The sequence below is a fragment of the Alligator sinensis genome, unplaced genomic scaffold, assembly GCF_000455745.1.
Source record: "Alligator sinensis unplaced genomic scaffold, ASM45574v1 scaffold379_1, whole genome shotgun sequence".
Classification (NCBI taxonomy): Eukaryota; Metazoa; Chordata; order Crocodylia; family Alligatoridae; genus Alligator; species Alligator sinensis.
In genome coordinates, this window is record NW_005842001.1 from 2023707 (window position 1) to 2047683 (window position 23977).

General features: G+C 42.3%; 1 protein-coding gene across 5 annotated transcripts in view; it reads right to left on the reverse strand.

Moving 5' to 3' along the window:
- Nucleotides 1-23977, reverse strand: part of FNDC3B (fibronectin type III domain containing 3B) — a 354529-nt gene that overhangs the window by 143044 nt on the left and 187508 nt on the right. For all 5 annotated transcript variants that reach the window (XM_025201761.1, XM_025201760.1, XM_025201762.1 and 2 more), the window contains one exon: nt 20568-20921. In XM_025201761.1, the coding sequence (XP_025057546.1) occupies nt 20568-20921 (354 nt within the window). The remainder of the gene's footprint in view (nt 1-20567; nt 20922-23977) is intronic.

The window sequence follows — 23977 nt, forward strand, 5'->3', positions numbered from 1 at the left end:
CATTCCTGCCTGAATGATAAATGATGACTACTTGAACTAGAACCTATTAAGCAGACCATGCCTCAACAATCAAATTTGACTAGAGTTATGATCCCAGGAGGAGAAAATGAAATGAGTTACTTAGAAAGCAAATAGGTTTTGTTCAAAATTTGGTTTATGACTGAGTTCGACTTTTGAAATTGCAAGCATTCCATCTGCTCACCAGCTGTGTCCCCTAATCTCCTTTAATAACTACAGCTCGCGCTGGGCCATGAGAATCCGGGACGCTTCAAAACTTCACTCCACTCTCCATGCCAGGACTGATTTTTAAACGTGCGTCTTCAGTGAATGAAGCATAAACAAACTGCACTGACAGGTGCTAGTTTGAGTGTACCAGAGGAAAAAGGGTAACATGAGGTTATCGAGAATATCACATTTGCACAAAATGAACACTACACCAAAACATACGGGTGCAAAGAAACAGGTCACTGAGTCCATCGTTGATTATTTAATATTTCTAAGCTCAGCCACCAAGCCATGAGTGTGATAATGCAGCTGGTGTACTTGACCAGACCAACCGAAAATCCGAACGTTAAATATATTTACAGATATGCAAGAACCTTTACAGCTATTTAAAGTATTTCACAGAAATGGACTCCTGAGCACCTAAACTACCAAAAAAATTCATTAAAGCTACGGGAATTCCAGCTTGATATAGATTCATTATATATGTGAAACTCAAACCAAATGTACTGAAATGTCTGTTGAGGGTTGTGGATCTTCTCGGCCTTTTGGGTAGGATCAAGTTTTGTATCAATTCAGCTTTCACTCAGGTTCAGATTGAGTTTTTATGTTCAATTTGCTTTTAAAGTTCAAGTGTTTCTCATTCAAAATCTCTTTGTGAAGCTCCGAGGGTGTGATCCCATTAATAAGTTCACATGAACAGATGTGAGCTAGGCTAAGTACAGACATTTAGGGGCATTAGGGGGAGATTAAATCAATTCAAAACGGCTGCCCAATATCAGGTAAATCAGGATGGGAGGGAGGTCCTAACCAGGGGCTTGGGAGTCCAACAGGCTGGAGGGGATCAGGGATCCACAGGGAGATGGGGGGCAGGTATGACCTGCAAGGGGGGGGGGGCAGGCAAGACCCATGAGAAGGGTAGGGGGAACAGGTGCAACCCATGGGTGGGGGGGAGCAGGTGTGACCCACAGGTGGGGGGGAAAGGTGTGATCTGCAAGGAGTAGGGGTACATGTGATGATATGTCTTAACCACCCGGATACCACATGAAGAATTGCTTCAGTACAGAAGGAAAACCCCCATGAATCTCACACCACTGGTTATGACATCTCTCTCCCTGGAGCCTATACAGAAAATCCTCAAACGAGTGCACCAGAATGAACAAACACTGAAAATCTATCAAAGACAAGAATACCCAGTTACCTGCGGGGGCACATTTCTCACAAGAAATATCACTCTCTCTCCAATCTCTCAGTTCTAATCCTCAAAGGGAATTTATAAAACACCTTTCACGAACAAGCCTACGAACTTCACTTCATCAACCTACTGGATACAGAAAAATCATGGACTAAATTTAGACATTGGATTTATGACACATTACAACCTGCATAACATCTGACTCCCCAGGTAACCTGCCTGCATTTTACCAGCTATATTTATTCCCCTTCTCCCCACACCTGTCTCTCACACATTGACTGCCTCAATTTACATTTTCACTGACTGGCTCTCTCGCATACATACTTGCTTTTTGGTTCTTTACTATTTCATCCAGGAAGAGCACACACCAACTGCAGACGCTTCGTCAGCCTGATGAAGAGTATTTGTACCTGAAAGCTTGCAAAGAAGATTTTTTCCAACTATATGAGTTGGTTTAATAAAAAAGTATGGATTTACTCAAAGAACCTTGTCTGCCTTGTGTTTTGACACACTTCTTGCTGACCTAGCTCCCCCCACTCCTCTGAGAGCGAGCAAGGAGGAATCCTCCTCCCACATACAACACCCAAAGTGTTCCTGGAAACAACAGAAGGTGTCCCAGTGGGCAGCAGTGGGAAAAGCAAAGTTGCCAACCATCCAAGTTTTACAGACATCTAAATAAGTTACAAGTGCTTGTCCATCAAGTGTATAACACTTTTTTTTAAATAGACAATTGGCAGCTCTGAAGGGAAGAATCCAATAACAAATTAGAAGAAGGGCAAAATAAGAACCAGGAATCTGAAAAATCTATGCCTGATTTTAATTTTGCTAGACTTCTTTTTCTCAGATGCTGATATCAAGTGCAACACCCACAAACCAAAATTTGGTGTCTAACCCAAATTAGGTTATTCAAGCCCTTCTGCATCTAAAATATTGTACATTTTTGCTTGAATTAAAAATAAAGTTCAAAGTAAACTTTCAGCAACTACTCAGCGGGGCAAATTCTGCTCCAATTTACACCCAAGCAACCCATTCATTCTGTAGGATTGTATACATATGAGACCAGAATTCAACTATAACCAGAATTAAAAGGTATGAGTCTGGATTAATTTAATTAAGCTTTGTCACTCCGCGTACAGTTGGGCCCACTTAGCTGCATCTAGTCTGAAACTGGATGAAGAACCTGAAAATCAAAATGAAGCTGTTGAGTTTCTTTTTAGACCACACTGTATTCTGTTGCCTATAGGTTTGAGACAAACAACTGTCAGAAGAGCTTTGTACAAAGACAAAAACAAAGCATGAAATTCAGCCTCCAAAACTTTGTGTTTGCCTACAGAGAGGCATTTAGATTTTCACCCACCATTTCAAAGAAGCTGCACAACATTTGAACGTAGCTCTTCCAGTTTTTCATGTTTATGTTTAAGCCTAAAATTACCCAATTCTTGCAGGATGGTGACATACCAAATATTAGAAGGGGCATCTTAAGCCAGGGATCTGGCTTAAGAGTTGCAATTAATTTCATTTACCATTCTTGCTAACATTGTTGTCCTTACAATGGGGATAATGTATGAATTTTTTTCTATGGTCCTTATTCCAGAGAAGCAAACATAATGTAAGGTGTCTGTTTTCCTTTTAAGTTGTTCTGTAAAACAATCAATTTAAAGAAAATAACCAGTGATAGATAGTAAGACTGAATCCACATGGTCAGCCAAAGCCACACACAGTTGTGTTTGGGGTTGGATAGAGCAATATACAGGAAACTAGTTACAAGGATTGGCCCTATGCATATACCTCTAGGTGAGTACCACTGGCATACTGCAATATGCCACAATTATCCTCTTTCACAAGAATCAGATGGAGGATACTGCTATGCGCATTCTCCAGGATGTGTCCCTCTGCACAGTGTCTATATCAGCTGTATCGGACAAACCTCTCAAATATTCTTCTTGTCGAAACAAAGCTATAACTTAAGTCTGATCTTCATAAATAGTTGCATGCATGCAGGCTTTGATACAAACTTGAGTGTGCCCCTTGTCTGAACTCCGCACAACATCAAGATATTTCTAATACTTTTATAGGAATACATGAGTGCACTCAAGTGACTAATTTATGTGAGAGCTACACTAAAATATCCTTGTGTACTGAAGTAACCTAGCGGATAAAGTTGACTTTGGTACATGAAAGCATGCATTTGCAGCCTGTTAGGGTTCAAAAAGTTCTCAATAAATACAGGCTCATTAAAGAAAACAAAAGAAACAATAGACTATTAAAAACAATATGTAGAAAAGCAGCCAAATTTTGAAAACAAAATGTGCAGGGCTCCTTAACAATCTGAGGCTTATTCTAAAAGGTAAGGACCCAATGAAGGCATTTCATTAGCATGACGAGTGTTTAATTTGATGAACAACCTCAATGACTTTCACATCAAAAGTGATCCAGGTTTCCTCTTTCCCGGGGAAAAATGGACAAAAATGCAGATTTTCCCTTTTAACTGACAAAAATATGGATTTTATTTTAAATGGAGAAACACACATTTTCCACTTTTGCAAAGCTCCCTGCAGGCTGGCAGTTTCAGCCTGCAAAGGGCTGTGGGGGAGCGGGAGGAGGGCGGTCCGACAGGGAGCACTATGTGCACTCACACATACACGTGGCCACGAGGCAGTCTGGAGAGCAGCTCCTGCAGGTAAATCTGGCAGGATGGGGAGGAGGAATTGAGGCCCCCATACGGAGGGATGGAGTTGGGCAAGGCTGGGGCTGCTTCCCAGTCGGGGCAGTGCATGGGGCTGGAATGAGCAGCCACAGGGCCCCAGCAGGGAGTGAGACAGAGCTGCAGGTGGCTTGTCCAGGGGGCAGAGGGTCCACTATGTGCATTTCCAGGGAGGCGGGGGAGGCATGTGCCCCCCCAGGTCTGTGCACGGGGTGGAGGCAGGTGCAGGCTGCCTGCTGTGGGCTCAGGCTCCCCGCCCTGCTGCCCTCCCCACAGGGCCTCCACAGCCCAGAGGGTGGGAGGGACCAGGCATGGCAGGGCACAGCGGGGCCAGGCAGGGAAGCTCCTTGCTGGTGCAAGCCGCACACGGCCCTGATGAAGCGGCTTCTGCCTACCCGGCAGCAGCAGGAGAGAGGCGTGGAGTTGTGCCCCTTGCTGTTGCCAGGCAGGCAGGTTGCGGCTCGCTACAGTGTCACAGAGCTCCCAGTGGCAGCAATAAGCTTCCCCGCCCAGCCCCACTGTGCCCTGCCCTGCCATGTCCCACATGCTGGACCACAGAGGCCCTGCGGGGAGGGGATCAGTGGGGGGTGCCCAAGCCCACAGCGGGCAGCCTGCACCTGCCCCACGGGCTCTGCTTCGGCTATGCTGCCCATGGGAGGGAGGAAACCAGGCTCCATGCCCTGCTCTGCTGCAGCAGCCACTGCCTCCTGCAGGTGGCAGCTGGGGCTCAGGAGCTGCTGTGGGGGGCGGGGGATTGTGGACCCAGGTCCCTGACCCCATAGCCCTGGCAGCTGGGGGCCCCCTCTGGCAGGGCTGGGGGGTCAAGGAGCTGTGACTTGGGAGTGAGGGGCCTGGACCTGCATCCAGGTAAGCAAAGGTTGCAGGGGAAGCTCTGATTTTCCATGATAAAAAACCCAAAATCAAATACCGAAATTTATTGGTACTTAGAATTAATTTTATTATAGTGATTCAGGTATTGGTAGGCTTCCAAATTGCTTTAAAATTGTAAATTATCAGTAAAGCATTATGTTCAATTGATACCTATACATAGAATGGGGGTTCATCTTAATCATGGATTTGGTGGGTTTTAATTAGAAAATTCACAGGGTTTTAGCAAAGAATTTGCCTTTTTTAAACAGAGAAAACTGGGATCCCTACAAGTCATCAGCAAGGAGGATGGAGCAAGACCTTAGTCTTTCAATGTGCTCCATGTGAGCAGACCTACAAGCCTGCACAGAGCCCTGCTGAAGTCAGCGAAGCTCTGTCCATATAGATCTAACTGCAAGATCACAATCTACCTTAGATTAATAGATTGTAAGGCTGGAAGGGACCTCAGGAGATCATCGGGTCCAGCCCCCCTGCACCAAGCAGGGAAGACAACTGGGGTCAGGTTACCCCAACAAGGTGACCATCCAGTCTCCTCTTGAAGATTTCCAAGGTAAGTCACCACCTCTGGAGGGACCTTATTCCACAGTCTGGATGCTAGTTGTGAAATAGTTTTTCCTAACATTGAGCCTGAAACAGTCTTCCAGGAGCTTGTGACCTTTACTCCTAGGTTTCCCCAACGGTGCCCTGGTGAACATAGGGGAAGCAATAAAAATGTGGACTGCTTGTATTTATTACAACTTCAGTTTGTAGCTGACCATGGACTATTTCTTTCAGGCTACATCTAAGGAAGTGGTTGTGAAGCTAATAGGCATTAATGTTGCATGCAATATTAATCATTACCCCTGATTAATATCCTGTGTCACAGCTTTTACTCCTTGAATAAGAATGCCTAATTTGGGAATAAGGAGGCTCTACACAGGAAGTTAATCAGGAATAGCTATTCTGGAATAGCTCTCTGTAGAGACAAGCCCTAAATATATCCAAAATCAACCTAAGCCAAAATCATATCACACACTATTTGTGGGATGGGAAAGATTCAAAATGAGACCTTAAGTTTATGCTTTTCACAATTACAAATTAAAAGATTCCAGTATTTCTTGATCTGCATATTCTTCTTCATTTCCTGTGCACATATAGCTGCTATCACCATACAATCCAAGCACCTATAAAAGTTTTAATTTACTAACACAACACCCAGAAAAAGTAGGTATCCAATTTTACAGGTGAAACACTGAGGTACAGAAAGGCTAAGTAACTTGACAAAGGCCTCTCAAAAAAGGCAGTTTAATGCTAGTGCTCTCACCACTAGTCCATCCTCCTCCTCACTCTTATAAAACCTATCTTTTTTTTTTTTGTAAAAAGAAGAAAAGGAGAATAAATCTGTATGCCCAATTTTTCTGGACTATCTGCCACGTGGTCCATTCAGACATCATTCTTAGCAGAGACCTATTAAGGTGAGTGTTAAGAACAGAAATATCACCCTGGTTTCCATGCTCAATACTATAGTCTCGCATTCAAAATGTTTCCTTTATATTTTGGATGAAGGTTGTGTTTCTTATTTGATTACTCAGGGTAAAACTGAAATGCACACAAACTGACATGTTTATTTAAAACCCCAGAGGTTGGTTTGTCTTTTCCCTCCCTCGCAATATTAATACAAATCTGTCAGCTTTGACAGTTTGTCTTCAGCAGAGAAATCTGCTATGCCTCCTTATTTTATAGAAGGAAATATATTTAAGGGGCATTAACATACTACTGGATATAATATTTTGCCCATCTATGTTGCTGCAACAAACGTATAATTCTCATTAGTAGGCCCCTAGCCAAGTGATCATAATTTTGTTATTGTCACGGCATTTGCACCAGTGCTTAAATGGTACACAATTAACTGGGGGGCAGGGGGAACTCATCTTCTGTTAAGCTCTTATGTATTACAACACAGGAATTTAGTCTCCCTTAAAACTTGAAGTTGTTTAAAGAAAAACTTGTCAGAATTTCTTAGGAATCCCATGCATCATTAAAGCCTGACTAGTTACAAGGACATTAGGATGTGACAATGTGTACAAATCCACAACAGCAGCAGCTCACTTTAAGACCAGATTTGCTTCAATGTAGATTTGCCAAAAAATGCCACAAAACCTTTTACAATCCAATGTGACTGGGAAGTTTGGATTCAGGATTGGAAGAGCAAAGAAAGATGAATTGGAGGAAGTTTGCTTGCCATCTGCCTTCCTCACGTCAGTCCTTCATTTCCCTTGCATGTCCAAGCTCGATTTCCTCACAAATAGAATTTTTTTCTTTTTAAAGAAAAAAACATTTATGATTTCTAAAATTCTGAGCTGCCACCTTTAAAAAGTAGTGAGAGTGAGATGCCTGTACCAAGCTGCCTACTTATTTTTCACTGTAGCCTCCAATGTACATTAGGCTGTAATCATGTCCAATTTTGCCCTAGAGTACAAGAAAAACGTGATTAGACTCTATCCAGACCAGTGAGCTTAGAAGTACACGGGACCCAGAAGATAACCCCACTTGCAAGGGACTTGTGTCTATAATAAAAGTGCAGTACTGGACCAGGTTGTGATCAAAACATTGACTTAAGTGTTTTACAATATTTGCTGTTTCATTTATGTGTGCATTCTATTTGATTGATATTTTTTCACTTTTAAACTGGAAAAAGGTTAGTCTCTCTCTACCAGGCTATGGTATGTTCTTAACTTGCTGGTGAAAATCACTGCATACAGTTCAGTGCTCAAACAAATGCCACTTAAGGTCAATGCATGAAAACAGTGCGAGATGCAGTTACTTTTTCTTCTCTTAGGTAAAGCAGCTCACCCACTTCTGCATTCAACTTTATTCTCCTTCAGTTGGTCTGGTGTACTTTTCAGCAGCTACCAAAGATGAAAAAAGTGCAGTTTCCCGTGACATTTTTCTAAGGATATGGAAATTGTCTTAGGCACACCATTTTAATGCTAAAGTAAGAGTTTGCCCTAATATTTTTAAACGAATCCTTCCTGTTTGCAGAACAAGCGTTTTCTCAAAAGCAAACTTTATACTTGTGCTAATTTTACAAAGAATGGTTTTTATGTACATAGTTTCTACATCGTGCGTGTGGAAAAATATGGGTGTCTGCAAAGTTCACACGAGTCACAAGGAGGTAAAGATTAGTTGTTGCATGGGTGAAACAACTTTATGTGCGCAAATCTAAGATGCAAAACCTTGGTCTGGAAAAATGTCTGTTGAGACTAGAATGAAGCTTTTAGCAATCTGTCTCTCTGTTAACATTTTAAGAAACTGAAAAGCTTAAGTCCCGTTGACTTTCACTTTTAAAAATAAGACTTAGGCTCTTACATCATTTATGTGTTTTTGAAAACATTACCCTGCAATCTCTTGCACAGATATTATTTGTACATAGCCAATAGTAAGGTAGAAGGAAAAACCTGAAAACTACCACCTCATTTAATAAATAACTGAAACAATTAGGAATGAATATATTTTATCAATAGTACATGTGCATGCATGTCTAAGGATGGAATAGAAAATCCATTGATCTATTCACTGTCTACACATATACTGAACTTTAAACTACTAAGGCACAAATATATTCCATCAATGGTATGCGTGCATGCATGTCTGATGACAGAATAGAAAGTCTACTGATCTATTCATTGTTTACAGGTACACTTGAAACTACTAAGTCAACTATAATCTCACCAAGTTTTTTTTCCCTCCACCCCCATATCAGAATATAATCAATGCTATTTACAAGATACCACCGGTTTACAGCACAGAGACAAAGTTGGTAGAGTGGTATCCCCAGTAAGTCTGCTGCTGTATTCATCATTCCCATGGCAGCTGCTGGGGCCAAGTTTGCCTGCCTGGTACGTCTAAACAGAAAATTGTATGACAAGATGCTAGAAACAGAACTATCCAGGCAATAGCTTATCTAAACCAGGTGTTTTTTAAACCATCTCAGGCGTACAACACCGCCCCCCCTGCTCCCCAAAAACAAGTTTATTTGATCTGGCCTCCATTTCCAGTTCCCAGCTGGTTAGTGGAGGAGGATGCATGTAAGAATTCCATTTCCTGGTTTCTACTTTTACTCACTGTACGTGTTTATTTTTGGCTATGTTAGAGTCTTAAAATCTTAAGGAAAAAGAAGCCTGGTATTACAGATCAATCAGGCTTACAGTTGCATCAAATCTGAGCAGAAATTGATTGTTTTATTAGCAATGATATAAACACACTATAAACCTTGTAATCAGGTTAGGTTCCCACACTGTCCACTATGCATGCAACTTCTCACAGCCTATCAGATCACTGCTATCCAAGACCAAGAGGGAACTGGGGGAGGGAGAAGCGGCATTAATGTAAATTGATATAGACTATAAATTACAGAGGGCTGAGAACGGAGCAGGATTTCCCCTGCCAGTCCCTCATACATATTTATATACGTAGTAAGGTGCCGTTAAAAGTTCTTCCAGCGTTTGAAAAATCAAAGACCCTACAAACACATGCCTAATAACATTTTTCCATGTAAAGCAGTACTCAATCTAACACAAGCCTTTTGTGTTTTCAGCATTCTGTACATATTAAAGTAATCAATCTTCTTACCCTCCCTGAAAACGGAGAAGACCACCTCCCAGCATAAACGATGTACTTCTCTGTCCCGACAAGCAATGCTTTCTACCATAATAACATGATGTTGCCCTTGGCATCTGCTGTTCATAAGAGACTAGGAGGAAACAATTTAGCATCTCTCTTTAGCCATGCAATTGTACTCCCATATTGCAATTTTCATTTCCCTACTGGCCAATGCAGAAGAATCATAGCATCACATCTCTGCCAGCAGGACAGCCTGACATAGGTTTTATACTAGAAGCACTGACAGATACTTAACATACCAACGAAGTATGAACAGCAATGTAGCCTGTCATGTTTAATAAAGGTCATAACTACCTTGAAAATCATAGTAATGGGACAGGATTAAGAGAGATTTTCAGGTGTGTATTACAAACTCTAGCATCTGTTCTGCATACCCACATTAAAATCACTAAGCTGTAACCTGGCATGTGTCTGAAGGTTCATATTAATGATAATTTTAAGCCCAGCACCAGTGTGTGTATGCTGTTCATTTCAATGTAGCCAAAAAAACAAATCACAAGAAAAAAAGTCAATATATCTGAATTTTTTAGGTATGTATTGTATATAACAAAACTCAGATCTGTTGTTATTTCTCACAAGACTGGCAACTATTAAAAAAAAAAGCCAAACAAACCTCAATGATGTACTCTCATCAGCGTTTTAGTTCAAGCAACATCACCAAATTGGGTACACAAGGAGAAGATTATCATTTAAATTCAATGCATTTTAAAATACACAACAAAACCATTAAGAGATATGCTTAAAGGACAGCCTGCTCCCCAAAAACAAAGTGATTCTCATTAGTATTGTCTTCCTTCTCATCAGTTCCAACCTGTCAGCTGGTCTACTGACCTCATGTTGATTTAAACATTTTTAGGTTAGGATTGGGTCCTTCCCTCCCACCCTCAGGACACCATCATGATATAAAAGATAACGCATGTATAGAATACAGGATACTACCCAGTTTATATACTGTTAATAGAAAAAAATGCAGGGGGCAATATTAGTACAATAAATTAATTGTAGAAGTTTGTAGGACTGTTCAGAATGTAGCACATTTGGGGCGCTAAAATGTTATTAAAAATCTCCCTTTTGGAAAAGTTATATCAATTTATCTAGATAATGCTGCATATATTTTTTTTTTTTAAAGGGGGAAAAATAGCACCCTGCAGAAATGATATCATGGCCATGGTTTTAATATGGAATTTTATGATAGTTTCTACAGAATTATTTAAACTCAGATTCAGGAAAATAACCCCACTTTAAAAAGTGATTCCATAATCACATGCTTTCCTGAATTAAGGATATCACTTTGAAAGAAACCAATGGCTTCACTCCTATCAAATTATAGGATTTTCCACAAAGACACTGTCACCATTTCTTTTACTTTTCACACACGCACACACTTTACTGCAAGCCACCCCTTCCACCAGTCCTGAATCAGTTCTTTCAAAAGTCCTTTCTTTTAGTATTGGAAAGCTACAATCAGGTATTGATAGGGGGCAGGTTTTTTCCAATCACTCGCCGAGTTATACTGCTCACATCAATGCATAATTTAAAGATTTGTGTATCAAAATCATGGAAATCTCAGATCCAGTGATTTGTTTCACATTTTTTCCAGTAAATTCAAATAAAAAGCCCTGTTCTTGCATAGCATATTGTATTTTTCCCCTTAATAATCATTTGATAGTTATAGTATTCTGGTAGCACATACTGGCTACTGATACACAGTGAGAGACAGTCCCGGCTGATGTAAAGAGACAGCATCGTTGTTCTCTCCTGTTGTTTAACGTCTCATACTTTAATTTTGCTTTTAATTCTCATCCACAGGCACTAGCAGAGGCAGGAACAAAACTCATGAACCCAATTCACTAGATAACTGCTTCTCCAATGAAACAGGCGCTTGAGCAGGGGTGGGCAAAATATGGCCTGTGGGTCGAATCCAGCCCATGGGGCAATTTCATCCAGACCACAGGCACCCACCAATTAATTGTACCCCACTCAGCCTGCGTGCTTTGCTCCCACCCTCATGTGCGGAAAGGCCCCAGCCCAGCCAGCACGCATAGCTTCCAGGCAGGGCTGCTGCTGCCACTGCTGCAGCTGCTTGGGGGACCTGCTCAGTAGGGCTGTGCGAAGCTTTGGTCCCTGATTTGATTTGGTGGAGATTTGGCCCAATTTGGTGGTGGAATCTCCAAATCTGAATCAAATCAGGAGACCTCTGACCTCTCCAAATTGATTCAGAGAGATTTGGAAAAATTCAGTGATTTGGACATAGACACAGCTTTAAATGTTTTTTCTACATACCTCTAGGTAGCAGGCAGCTTGTGAATGCTGCGATGCTGGGGCGCATGGAGTGCCCCACAGAAGCGCGGGGGTGGTCCCCAGTGTGCCCAGCAGCAAACCCGGAAGTGGACCAGAAGCACTTCCGATCCACTTCCAAGTCCGCCGGGGAGTGCACAGGGGTCCCCCCTCCCCTCCCCTCCCCCGAGCTTGGCAACTGGTGCCTCCTCAGTCCGGGGCAGCAGCCAGTCGTCCTGTAGCTGATTGCCAACCTGGGAGGGCGTGGGGGCTCCCCGGCGCGCTCCCTGACGGACCCGGAAGTGGACCAGAAGTATTTCTGGTCCACTTCTGGGTTTGCTGTTGAGCATGCAGGTGGCCACCCGCACTCCTGTGGGATGCTCCATCTGCCCCAGCATGGCAGCATTCACAAGCTGTGCCTAGTACCAGGTGGTGTAGAAAAACCATTTAAAGCTACGTTTATTTACGAATTGCTGATTTTCCAAATCGGCATCGAATCTTCAGATTTGGATTCAGCCGAATCGAATCGGGGACAGTGCTCCAAATCAAGGAATCGAATCACTGTCCCTGATTTGGGCTGAATCCGAATCGAATGCAGCCCGTTTCGCACACCCCTACTGCTCAGCTTCCCTGGCCTGCAGCTCCTCCTCCTGTCCCTACTGCAGTGCTCATTCTGGGCAGTATGTAGTGAAGCAGCAGAGGCAGCACTTCAGCTGGGCAGGAGCATGGAGTTGTGGGGGGATGGTCAGAGTGCAGAGCCCAGGTGGGCAGGGTATGAGAGAGGGTGAGGGGGTGTGGGGACTTCTCCCATACACTCCCCCCTGCTGCCAGTGGCAGCAGCACACAGTGGGCCCTTGAGGTGCTCATGGCCATGCAGGCGCTGCTGCCTAGCAGCCCAAAGCTCCAGCTAGTTCCAGGAGCTGCACATGGCAGCAAGAAACAGAGCCAGGCTGGCCTTCCTCTATCATGTGGGACTCCCTGAGGTGCACATGTAGCTCCCAGCACTTGTGTGCCACCAGGGAGAAGCCCTGCACGATGGAGTCAGTGGCCTGGCCCTGCTCCCTGACACCATGTGTAGCTCCCGGGACTCCGCCAGGAAGCTGTGGACAGGGCTCCCCTCCAGTTCTGACAGACCCAGCAGCTGCACGTGGTGGCAAGGAGTGAGGCCAGGTAAACGGCTCCATCATGTGAGGCTTCCCCACAGTGGCGTGAGTGCCAGAAGTTGCACGTGCACCACAGGGAGCCCCACATGATAAGGGGGGGACCAGCCTGGCCCTGCTCCTAGCTGTCACATGCAGCTCCTGAAACTGGCTGGAGTTGTGCTGCCAGGTGGCAGTGCCTGTACAGTCTGCGGGGGTAGGAGGGTGGAAACGGGGGGGGGGGGGGTGTCCCCACATCCCCCTACCCTTCCTCATACCTCGCAAACCCACACCCTGCCTCCACAACCCTCCCACACCCTGCAATATACCCTATACCCTCCAAACACACAGCCACACCCCTTCACACACCCCACCATATAACCACACACAACCCACCATACACCCACACACCATATATAGGAGTAAGATGTTAAATTTTGAGCTATTATGCAATCATCTCAATATACACTATGCAAACAAATCATGACAAAAATATTTTTAAAAATAAAATGTTATAGTAGATGTTTGACTTTTAGTATGATTTGAGTTTTTTTCAGTTCCAAGATAGCAGCCCCCCCAAAAGGAGTACTTCTGGGAGCAAGGGGAGGGACTTCTGGTGGCCAAATTTAGGGGTTAGGGGACTTCTGGTTCCATGACGGTGACTAGGGGCAGGGCACCTGTCAAGTGGTGGGGCTACCCTTGTGGCCCTCCACAGCTCACCAAAATACCCATTAAGCAACCCTCCAGCTGACATAATTGCCCACCCCTGCACTAGAATAACATTTGTACAGGGTACCCTTTGTAGGAGCCACTTTACACTGTACAGCCTGCATGCAGTTCCATGCAAGGCAAAAGTCTTAACATGGACCTGCCAACAGCCCAAAATGTGAGCAACCCAGAATCTGAACTGAGAAGGAGCAGGCAAAAAAAAAATCCAACTTGAATTCCAAATTTAGAACACCACAGTGCTCTCCAGAAGCCAGCTCCCTCAAAGAAAATGACTGTTATTTCACAGACTGCAGCATGGGTCTTAAACGGTGTTGTTCCGGCTCACAACGGCAGAAACATTCAAAATCCAGCACCTGTGAATTTCTGCACCAGTTATGTATAGGGATCCTAAAGCACCATTCCTTGGCAGCCAGTGTGGCAACAAGACTGTTGCTGTTTAAGTGACAGCAACATGCCTGCCAAAATCGCATCACAGACGCTGGCTTACCAGATTGCTTTGAATATCCAAAAAGAGCCTGCCAGCTACCACTTCATATGCACATCAACAGAACTGTGGGCCTAATCTACAACAGCAATAACACAGCACATTTGTAGCTCAGCAAGTTGGTATATAGAAACCTATGATCTATGGTACTTCTTTTTTAAAAAGCTTCTCTTACCTAAGCTTATACGTTTCTGCCTGACTTCTAGAAAATCAAAGACTAGCAAATATTTGCTATGTCATGACTGAGAAGTATTCTTCTCATGTGTTACATGCTTTGAATTTTTTTCCAGGATTTGCTGTCTTCGTCCAAAATTACAGAGGTCTCCCAATCAAACGTTTGACCGGTCACACACAGGCATCCTGCTACTATCTACTTCTGGCTACCTGTTTTACTTTTTTATGATGGTTCTCAAGCTTTTTTAGACTCAAGGCACCCCTCCAACACTTTTCAGAACTTAGCAGCAACCCATTAAAAAAACCTAAATATATTATGAATATCAATCTAAATACTACAATTCCATTATTAATTGTTATGTTATTAATATTAAGCCCTGGGGCTATAAGGGATAGAGTCCGGGCATGCCTGATCAGCAGGGACAAAGCATGGAGAGTGCCGAGAGACGGGGGAAGTACGGAATGGGCAGGACACAAGGCCCCTGGGAGGATGGAGGGGGTATGCAGCACACTCGCTGCCACAGCCAGGTGGAACTGTGCCACACGCCTCCCGCACAGACAGGTCGGGAAGTGACTGTGGCAGCGGCACGTGCTCTTCCCACAGCCCTTTCCAGTCTGACGCTGCAAGGGGTCTCCTACAAAAAGATGCAACGAGCCGAGGGAAATCGGCCCATGCTTCTTTTCAGGAGGCTGATAAAGGCTGCACCAAGAAGTGCCTGCCATGGAATATGGTGCCTGCCTGCCTTCTGTTATCCAGGCAGGCACACTGCTTCTGTTGCAGCTCTTCCCAGTTTGGCTCTGAAAAGCCAAGGTGCGCAGGTCAGTTTTATTCTACAGCGACAGCAGCCTGGAAACAGATGCCACTGCCATCGGGTGAGCTGCGCCACACACCTCCGTTTTCAGGAGACACATCATAGCCAAAGCAGGAAGAGCTGCAGCAGAACTAGAGGGTCTGCCTGCGTCCTGAAAAGCGGACTGGCACACCTTTCTGCTGCAGCCGCTTCTCAGTTTGCAGCACCCCAGCTGAGAGCCACTGCTTCAGACACCAAGTTAGAAGTTAGTTCACACTAGTCAATTAAGAACTACTAGATCCTGTTTCCAGCTTACTTTTAACTCTCACTAACTACTGAGAAAGATCATGTTTGCAATATTATTGACAAACGACTCTCAACAACTCAAGCTGAATAAAGCGCCTCTAAATATGAAACAATGACTGAAATTAGAGGGGTTTCTTTTACAAAAGTTCAAATAAAGAACCCAATTTGGGACTCTGTTCATTGTGACTCATTCTAAGGCCTCCATGACCATCCTTCTGCATCTCTTGCCAGACCACTCAACTGAGGGGTGGGTAGGTGCGCGCATGCACACACTTTTTTTTGTTGTTGTTGATGTGCTTGGTTCCAGACTCCCCAAAAAGTGCTACCATGAGCTGAACAGTTTCTACTCCCTGTGGAAAATTCCTCTGAGTTCTGCAGGATTGTTTTTCCTTCCCTTTTTGTAGTGCACAAGTGGTATTTGGGCCATGGTGTTAACCCCACATGAATCTCAGACTCACTCCTGAGTAGCTACTGTTGGGAATGGGCACGGTATGCAAGTTCACAATGCTAGGTGGTTGTTTGCTTTATCAGGTTGGGGTGGAGGTAGTGGGAGGAGTTGCTGAAGAACAATATTTATTATCTACATGGTCTCCTGGCAAGGTTTCCTTCCCCCTCCCCAACAACACGCACACACTTTGGTGGAAGGCTCCACGTGGTGCTCCATCATTTGGGCCATTTCCACGTTTAAAGACAGCCCTTGGCCGAGAGCAGACATTCCACGGTCCTGACTTCACGACTTTTCTTGGCATTTCAAATGTGCTCATGCTCCTCAGCAGGTCTGAAGCAGCGCAGACCTTCAGAAGCAAAAAGAAGCAACTGTACTGGGAAGAGGCCCTGTGATGACTAGTGCAGATGGGACATATCAAAAAAACTCTCAGAGAAAGGTCCGTTTCTCAACAACTTTGGCAAAAAGCGTGCAATTCCCACTGCCCGTACTACAGTTCCCTAACACAATAGCAGCATATCTATACTAAGGCAGCTTTCTGAGATCCTTCTTTCTCTTTGGCAAACAGCCCCATTTTCCATGGCCCCCAATAAAATGGTAAGCCAATTAACACAGAGGTCTTCATATGCATTTCTGAAGATCCGTCTCCTTCCAAGATACTGAAAACTTTTCAATTCTCTCATTTAAAACAAGACAGTGAAACCATCTGTTGAAGTTAACAGACAGAGAAAACTATTCCAAAACAAAATGAAAGAAAGGCCTTTGTCTACAGCCATGGCATGCTACAGTCTATTAATGTTAGTCACCGCCATGGAAACAAAGGAAACCACTGTAAGGACAACACAGGTGTGCTGTTTCATAAGCTTTACAGAGTCTACAAATTTGTGTAGGAGGAATAATTGTGTTATGGAAAGACTGAAGGGCTAACAGAACACAGTGGGATGTGACACTTGCACATACCCTTTGTGCGTGTCTAATTTAAGAAGTACTTCAGATATTTCCTGAGCCAAAAGATAGCTAGTAAAAAAAATGGAGGGGTAGAAACTAATGATGTTTTCCCTAGAAACAAAACAGATATCCCAGATGTCTTCTAGCATCCCTTCTTTTTATTTTTCCCCCATTTGGGGTTTTTTTTTTTTATGCCTGTTGAATCTAGCAACATAGTGGTCACAATAGATAGCAATATCTAGTGTATGCTCAAACTCCTAAGCCTCTAATGCTAACAGTTCAGCATAAGTATTGTATTAGTTACTCCAATACTTGCTTTGGCAGGGAGGTTGGCAGTAGAACTGGGGAAGGGCTGGAATTTTCCCATTCCTCTTGAAGATCTTCCTTGGAAACTTATAGCACTCTGCGGTAATAATGTTCCTGTCTTGTCAGCAACAACTACAGTGGTTATCAGTTTGAGATACTCTATATGAAGTAGTGTCTATGACATGTGATATTACTTTGCCAGCCTAGTATCATGAAGTACTGAATGTGTCGTTCTGCGATAATAGCGGCAGAAAAGTTTGTTTTCCATTTCTGTTGAAGACAGCTGTACAAAATTAAGGGGGTAGTCTGGCAGCCATTCAGCACATGGAGCGACCACTGGCTTCAATGGAAAATTTATGAACAGCATGGTGTGCAAATCAGGTTCCAAGACCAGAAGTCCCATAAGGAAATCTTTCCACATGCTGCCAACCTAATGCACTAAGCAAAGGCTATAAACCTGATACAGAAGTGTCCCTCGCTAGGGATCCATCTGCTACTCCCCACATTTCCCATCTGCAAGCTCTGACGCCTTGATCTAGACCAATTCCTGGTTCTGTTGCTTCCCTCTCTTGAAAGCAATTCCCTTAGAGTCCCGACAGCACGTGCTGCTTCTGCACAACAGCAAACGGCTTCAAAGCAGAATTAAAATGTCTGTGACAGTTTTCACTGCTGTTCACACAGCACCTGTTTCCTAGGAAGAAGAGCAAGTCAGTGAGTGGTGGCAATAATTTAAATTTAGGACAAGAAAGGATCATCATAGGCAGGGTTGGAGAAGGGAAACCAAAGCAAACAGGAGGACATAATCCAAAACTCCCTCTATTTCAAGCTAAATCTCCCTCAGGTATTCTGGATGCATTTTTCATTGAAATAATAATCTTTAAATAAGAATCCTTGATCCTACCCGTTCCAAGATGCTAGTAAAGCCAGACTAGCTGAAGCTTGTGCATGAACCTTGTTCTTGTATAAACAGAAATCTGAAAATTGAACTTAAATGCAATTGTCTTAGTTTACCTAATAACTAAGCTAAGAAAACAAATAAACAATCAACCAACCAACTGACCCAGGCCAAGAAAAGTTAAAGCTTTTCTAATTTTTTACATGGCATATATACCTGAGTAAATGTTACTTACATATTTTGATTTATGCCAGCATGCTTATTTGGGGCATATGGGGAAGCTTTGGACTTTTAACTTAATCTTCAAATATAGCACATGAATAATACTCCAACCAAAAAGCCCATCAAGAAACCATCCCAACTTGTGTATCAAAATAATCAAGCAACTTCATAAGCAGAACACAAAGACCACCCTCTGTCCTCCAAAGACCCATGGCTACACCACATGCTGTGTAGAAAAACATCTGATTATTTACAGTTAGTGTAAAATTCAGCCTCCAAAAAAGCATTCAGTCAATTAACAGTTTGTTGTAGTCTAAATGCTAACACTACCTTCTATTCTAGGACCTATGTCCAAATACAGACTCATCTCAAATTTCTGAGAAGACAAATAGTCATTTGACATCAGACTTAGTTGCAAAAACTATATATAACTATCAGTATTATTTTACTGACAATTAGAGGCACCATAAACCTATCAGCAAAAGAATAATTTAAATTTAGAGACACTAAGAGGCAAACCAGGCTGTAATCAGTCAGGTCTCCTCTGACTGATAGGTGTTAATGAAACCAAGCAACAAATACCGTACTCTCAAGTGTTTCCGAGAATATTAAGATGATGTCACCCAGAAACGAAAAGGCAAACAGAAGTTAAATAATGGAGCAATTGCCCTTGGTCAATACACAAAGTAATTCATAACTACATATAGCCTAGTATCATGAACATAGTAAAACAGATCCATGCCACAAATGAAACTCTCTTCTCAGTTCCAAGGGCAGATAAGTATTGTCCTGTTTTTTCTCTGTTACCACACTCTATTGTTGTTATTAGGTTTTCCTTTAAGGCAACAAAACACTGTGCCATTGCTTCAGTGAGAACTTCTTTTTAAAATGTCCTGTCTTAAAAAAAAAAAAGCCCTAAATCACCAATGTCCCCAACTATAAATGCTGAAATACTTATAGCTCTCTTCCATTTTATTATTCGGGACCAAACCATGTTCTTAATTCAATACAATCCCATAGTTTCCATATCTTCGGCATAAATGAGAGCTATGAATATTTAGCCAAGTGCAAGTATGAGGGTGTTTCAGAGAGTAAAAACAATTCTGGATGCAAAGTTCTTTTGCTCTACACAGTTATAAACAATGGGTACATTCAAACAGTCACCATTGGTGTTCTCCGTTGCTTTGTAGTTTCTCCGCTCACTGCACACAAAATGGTTTTATTTTGAAATTGCCATTACTTTCTGAAGCATCCTCTTATATACATAATACAAGGAATATACATGTATTTTATATAAGCTACACAGCCACACGCACTGTATTGATGACTCTGCATGACAGTCAGAGCTGCTCTTCTATAGATTATTAAAGTGCATGTTCACTTGGTTACCAGGATGTTTATTGATAAACATACTTGCTTAGTTGAAATAGGAGATTGAAAGGAAAAAAACAGGAAGGAAACAGGCTGGATGCCTCCCTCAGCAATAACTGTTAGAGAAATGCAAGATATTGGGCATGATTTAAATATAATTGTGTGAAGTTTAATGGCCTGTGAAACAAGTCAGACGTAAATGTTCTAATGACCTGTTTTGGTCTTAAAATCTTCAAGTAGGAGGAGTCCAGAAGTGGCTGAAAAACATTAGTGCTGGAATGAAGATTAGCAAATTGTGCCCTTAAATTGGCCAAGATGAAGCATTTTATCCTAGAACCTTTTTTCAATAGCAATTTTGTCTCCGCCACACTCTACATGAGGCATATTTGTTTATGCCGGAACATTTTTGATGGTCTAATAAGGCACTCAAGTCTAATACATTTACATACACAGATGCACTGTTGCCAAGACTACTTTTTTTTTTTTTAAATAAGCTAAACAAAATCAAAGACATAGTCAAAAAGATATCTAAACAACATGCTACAAAAGAGAAGACAGCCACGCTGCATTTACATGGCAGACACTCATCAAATATTGGAAGAGGATAGTCTACTCTTCTAAAGCAAACCTATCACAACTTAAAAACACACAAACAACATATATCTAAATTCACACTGCAATGACAGTCTTTATATGTGGGTGGTGGGGTGTTTTCTTGCCATATTTATTGCACACCTTACAGGTTTGTATAAGACTTGAAAAATGCAATGCAAAGATAAAAATAAGAATCAACGCATATTTCACGTTACCATGTGGGTCTTGTTCAATCGACTTTGGGCTGCTTCTTGCTCTGCGCTCTGGTTTCTTTACTCCTGGTGCTGCTCCTCCTCCTCCTCCTCCTCCTCCACCTCCGCCACCTCCACCTCCTCCGCCACCACTACCACCACCACTTCCTCCTCCACTGCTTGCTCCATTGTGGCTCTTTGCATAACCATTGTATACAGTTGTGCAGTTGCTCAGGTGGGTTTTATAGATGGAGGAAGGAGGGCTATTCAGCCGGTTCTGACGGTCAATCGGTCTGTCTTTGAGTTTTTTGTGCTGTGGTTTGCTGTACTGATCTTCCCTGGTAATGTAGCTGGACATCCCATATAGTGGTATGATTTCTGAAATAAAAAGGGTCCAGCCAAATTAATTAAAACTAGAAATAGTCTGTCATTCACAGTATTACCTTCTCAGCCAGGTCAAAATGGACTTATACAATATTTGTCTCATTTGGGTCTCTTCACAACTTAAAATTTAATTTTGCTCATCGGCAGTGTTAATAAAACACCTGCATACTCCTGCCTGTTTCAGGTTTATGCAATTGGAAATTTTATTCGACTTCTGCATAGAAATTGAGTGCTTTAAGGTTTCAGACCTCACAACAAGCCCCTGGTAGAATAAAACAGAAGAGAAGATTTCACTCAAATTCACAGCAAGCCTTTTCAAGCCACCGGTTTTGGCAGGAAATGTTTCCATGCAGTGGATTCAAGGTTAGTTGCTGGCTAAGTCTCTCAAAATCCTTTAGTACAGATAAGACCTTGTGTCATGGCCTCAAATGCCACTCCCAAAGGCTGAGGTACAGTTTCAGTAAGGAGAAGGTCAGAAGGACATGGGAATTAAAGGATGGAAAGCAACAGATAAAAAGAAAACATGGTTGACAAAAAAAAAAAAAATCCAAGAGCAGTATTTTCTACTGTTAAAATTAAGTTTCAGATAACTTTATTAAATACACGAATGAATGGACAGTGTGAGGAATTCCCACAACATTTATGTTGCTGTATGATTCGGATGCACCCAAACTCTGCGTTATGCTTGGAGTTTTTAAAGTTGGCTCAAACTCAGGCTCAAAGCAACACTGAACTGAAAATAGTTTTGCTCAGTTCTACCAACAGACCACGAAAAGACTAGCATTCCTTTAAGTTCAGTCAAGATTCCTTTAAAAAAATCCTGGCTGCAAGCTTCCAAATACTGCAGCCAGCTCTAGTGATAACACTTGTTTTCTAAGCTGTTATTGCCATGCACACTTTCATTGTTGAATTCTTTCAGCTGCTTAGTCCTTTCTTTTTCTCTCGTTTAGAAGCGTCTTTCGTTTATCTTTCCTTATCTAGCAACATGATCACATTGAAGTGCTAGGATCAAGTGGCTTTCTATATATAGTATTCCAAGAATGTGATTACACTAAATGCAATTAATGGTATATTGGGGATTTGAGAGAGCTGATGCAGAAGACTTTAAAAGAAGTTGCGCTTTTCAGAATAAAAACAATGAAAAATAATTATTTCTTGCTAATGTTGGTATTTAGCGCCGAACCCATTGTACAAAGTATTCTGGGGACTGTGTATTAAGCATGAATTCATTATGTTGTGCAAGAAAACATCCAAGGAATTCTTTTATTGCAAGCACACATGATGCCACTGGCAACACAGTTATTTTTGTACATGTGAATCAACTGACTGTTAAGTTAAAGTTGCAGAAATATACACTATCTACTGTACTACCAGCTGGTAGCTCAGTGCCTATTTAATATACTGCAGCTTTCACATTAGCTGTTTTATTAAGCAACTTAAGGCTTTGGAAAAGGGAACAAGAAGAGTTCCTGTCCTATCTGATTGGATACCATCCTACTGACTTATACCTAAAAGGCTGAGGCAGATCATTCATCTTTAAAGAACAGAAAGCAAGCAAGCAAGCAAGCTCGCTCTTCTCCACCCCATAGCTGAAATTTTAGTGGATAATTATTATTTTTTTTGACCCAGAAGAATGGATTTTGCCAAAAACTCTCAATTTTCTTGGTCAACAACTGAAATGTGCAGTTTTAGGCTCAGACCTAATCTGAATTTTCCTGAATTAGTGTTTTATGGCAGTCACACTTTGAGAGCCAGGCGCTATCAATCTTCCCTGCTAGTCAGGTTTTCTTCCTGGACCACACATCCTGGGATGAACTGCAGTCTCCTCTGTGGCTGAGTGGCCGTGGTGCATCATAAGACCCTTCAACTGAAATGTTTTTAAATGGAAGTGCCAGAAATCCTACTGCCATTTGTAAATAGATATCTTTTCTGATATAAAAACAATCAGAATTTTCCACAGCATGAAAGCATCAATTAGCTCAACATAAAGCTTGCATATTGTTTGGCAAGAAATCAGATACACAAGTTCTTGGACTCCGTTTAAATTCAAACCTACATTTTTTTCACCACCCTGCTGAGGATATGACCTCTAAGGAAACATCAGACATTCTACTTCAGCTGTAATTTTGGAATATGCCATAGAAAAATCCTGGGAATTTTCATAATTTGGGTGTACAATAGGAAAATAAATGAATCTGTGAAGCGAATATTTTCATGATGATAACCACCTCAAATAGTAATACCTACATCAGCAAAACTATCTGTGTTCCTTTATGATTAATGCACTCCTTCAGACGAAACAAAAGCTTATCTCAAGGGTAGAGGAGACACAATAATGCATAGTTCAGAAAGAAATAAGTTGCTTTCTCTCCTTTACTAAGCTATTTACTTATCCTTTGAGGATTAGGGTGACCATATTACCCTTGGGAATGAGATAGTGCTTTTCAGTGACCTATTGCAGAGTCTTAAGAAACAGATTAACTCGAACATCCTTTAGTTTGGAAAAGTCCACTGCAGCTCTGATCTGATCTCTGGCAGAAAGGAGGACTATCTCCATCCGCTGGTGACAAGAGAAAGCCTGCTACTAGTTTATGACACTGAGTGAAGTAAGACCCTGTCAGACTTAAACCCCATTCCTAATCCTTCCCCACTTCTGCTCCCAAAGGAAAATTGGCAGAATATAAATATAATGTACACAGTCACAATGAGGAACTTGAACTCAAGCAAGTCATTTGGGACACAGGCTGGAGTACTATTCTCCTTTATAGCAAAAATGAATTGGAGTTAGCTTTGCATCCTATAACTTAGAAGTGTAGGACATAAGAGTCGTGAGTTATTTCAGACTGGAGTGATTCACTCCCTACCTCTCCCCCATTCTGCAGATGAAAGGAAGGAATTCAGTTCAAAAGACAGTGCCGGGGGATGGGGTGTGTGGAAAAAGAAAAATCACTTAACATTAATCTAGACCAAGGGATGTCCCATCAGCATCTGTTGTTTGTAGACCTGTGTTCAGATGTCTAGCCTTTGCTCTTCCCACTCTGCATACCCGT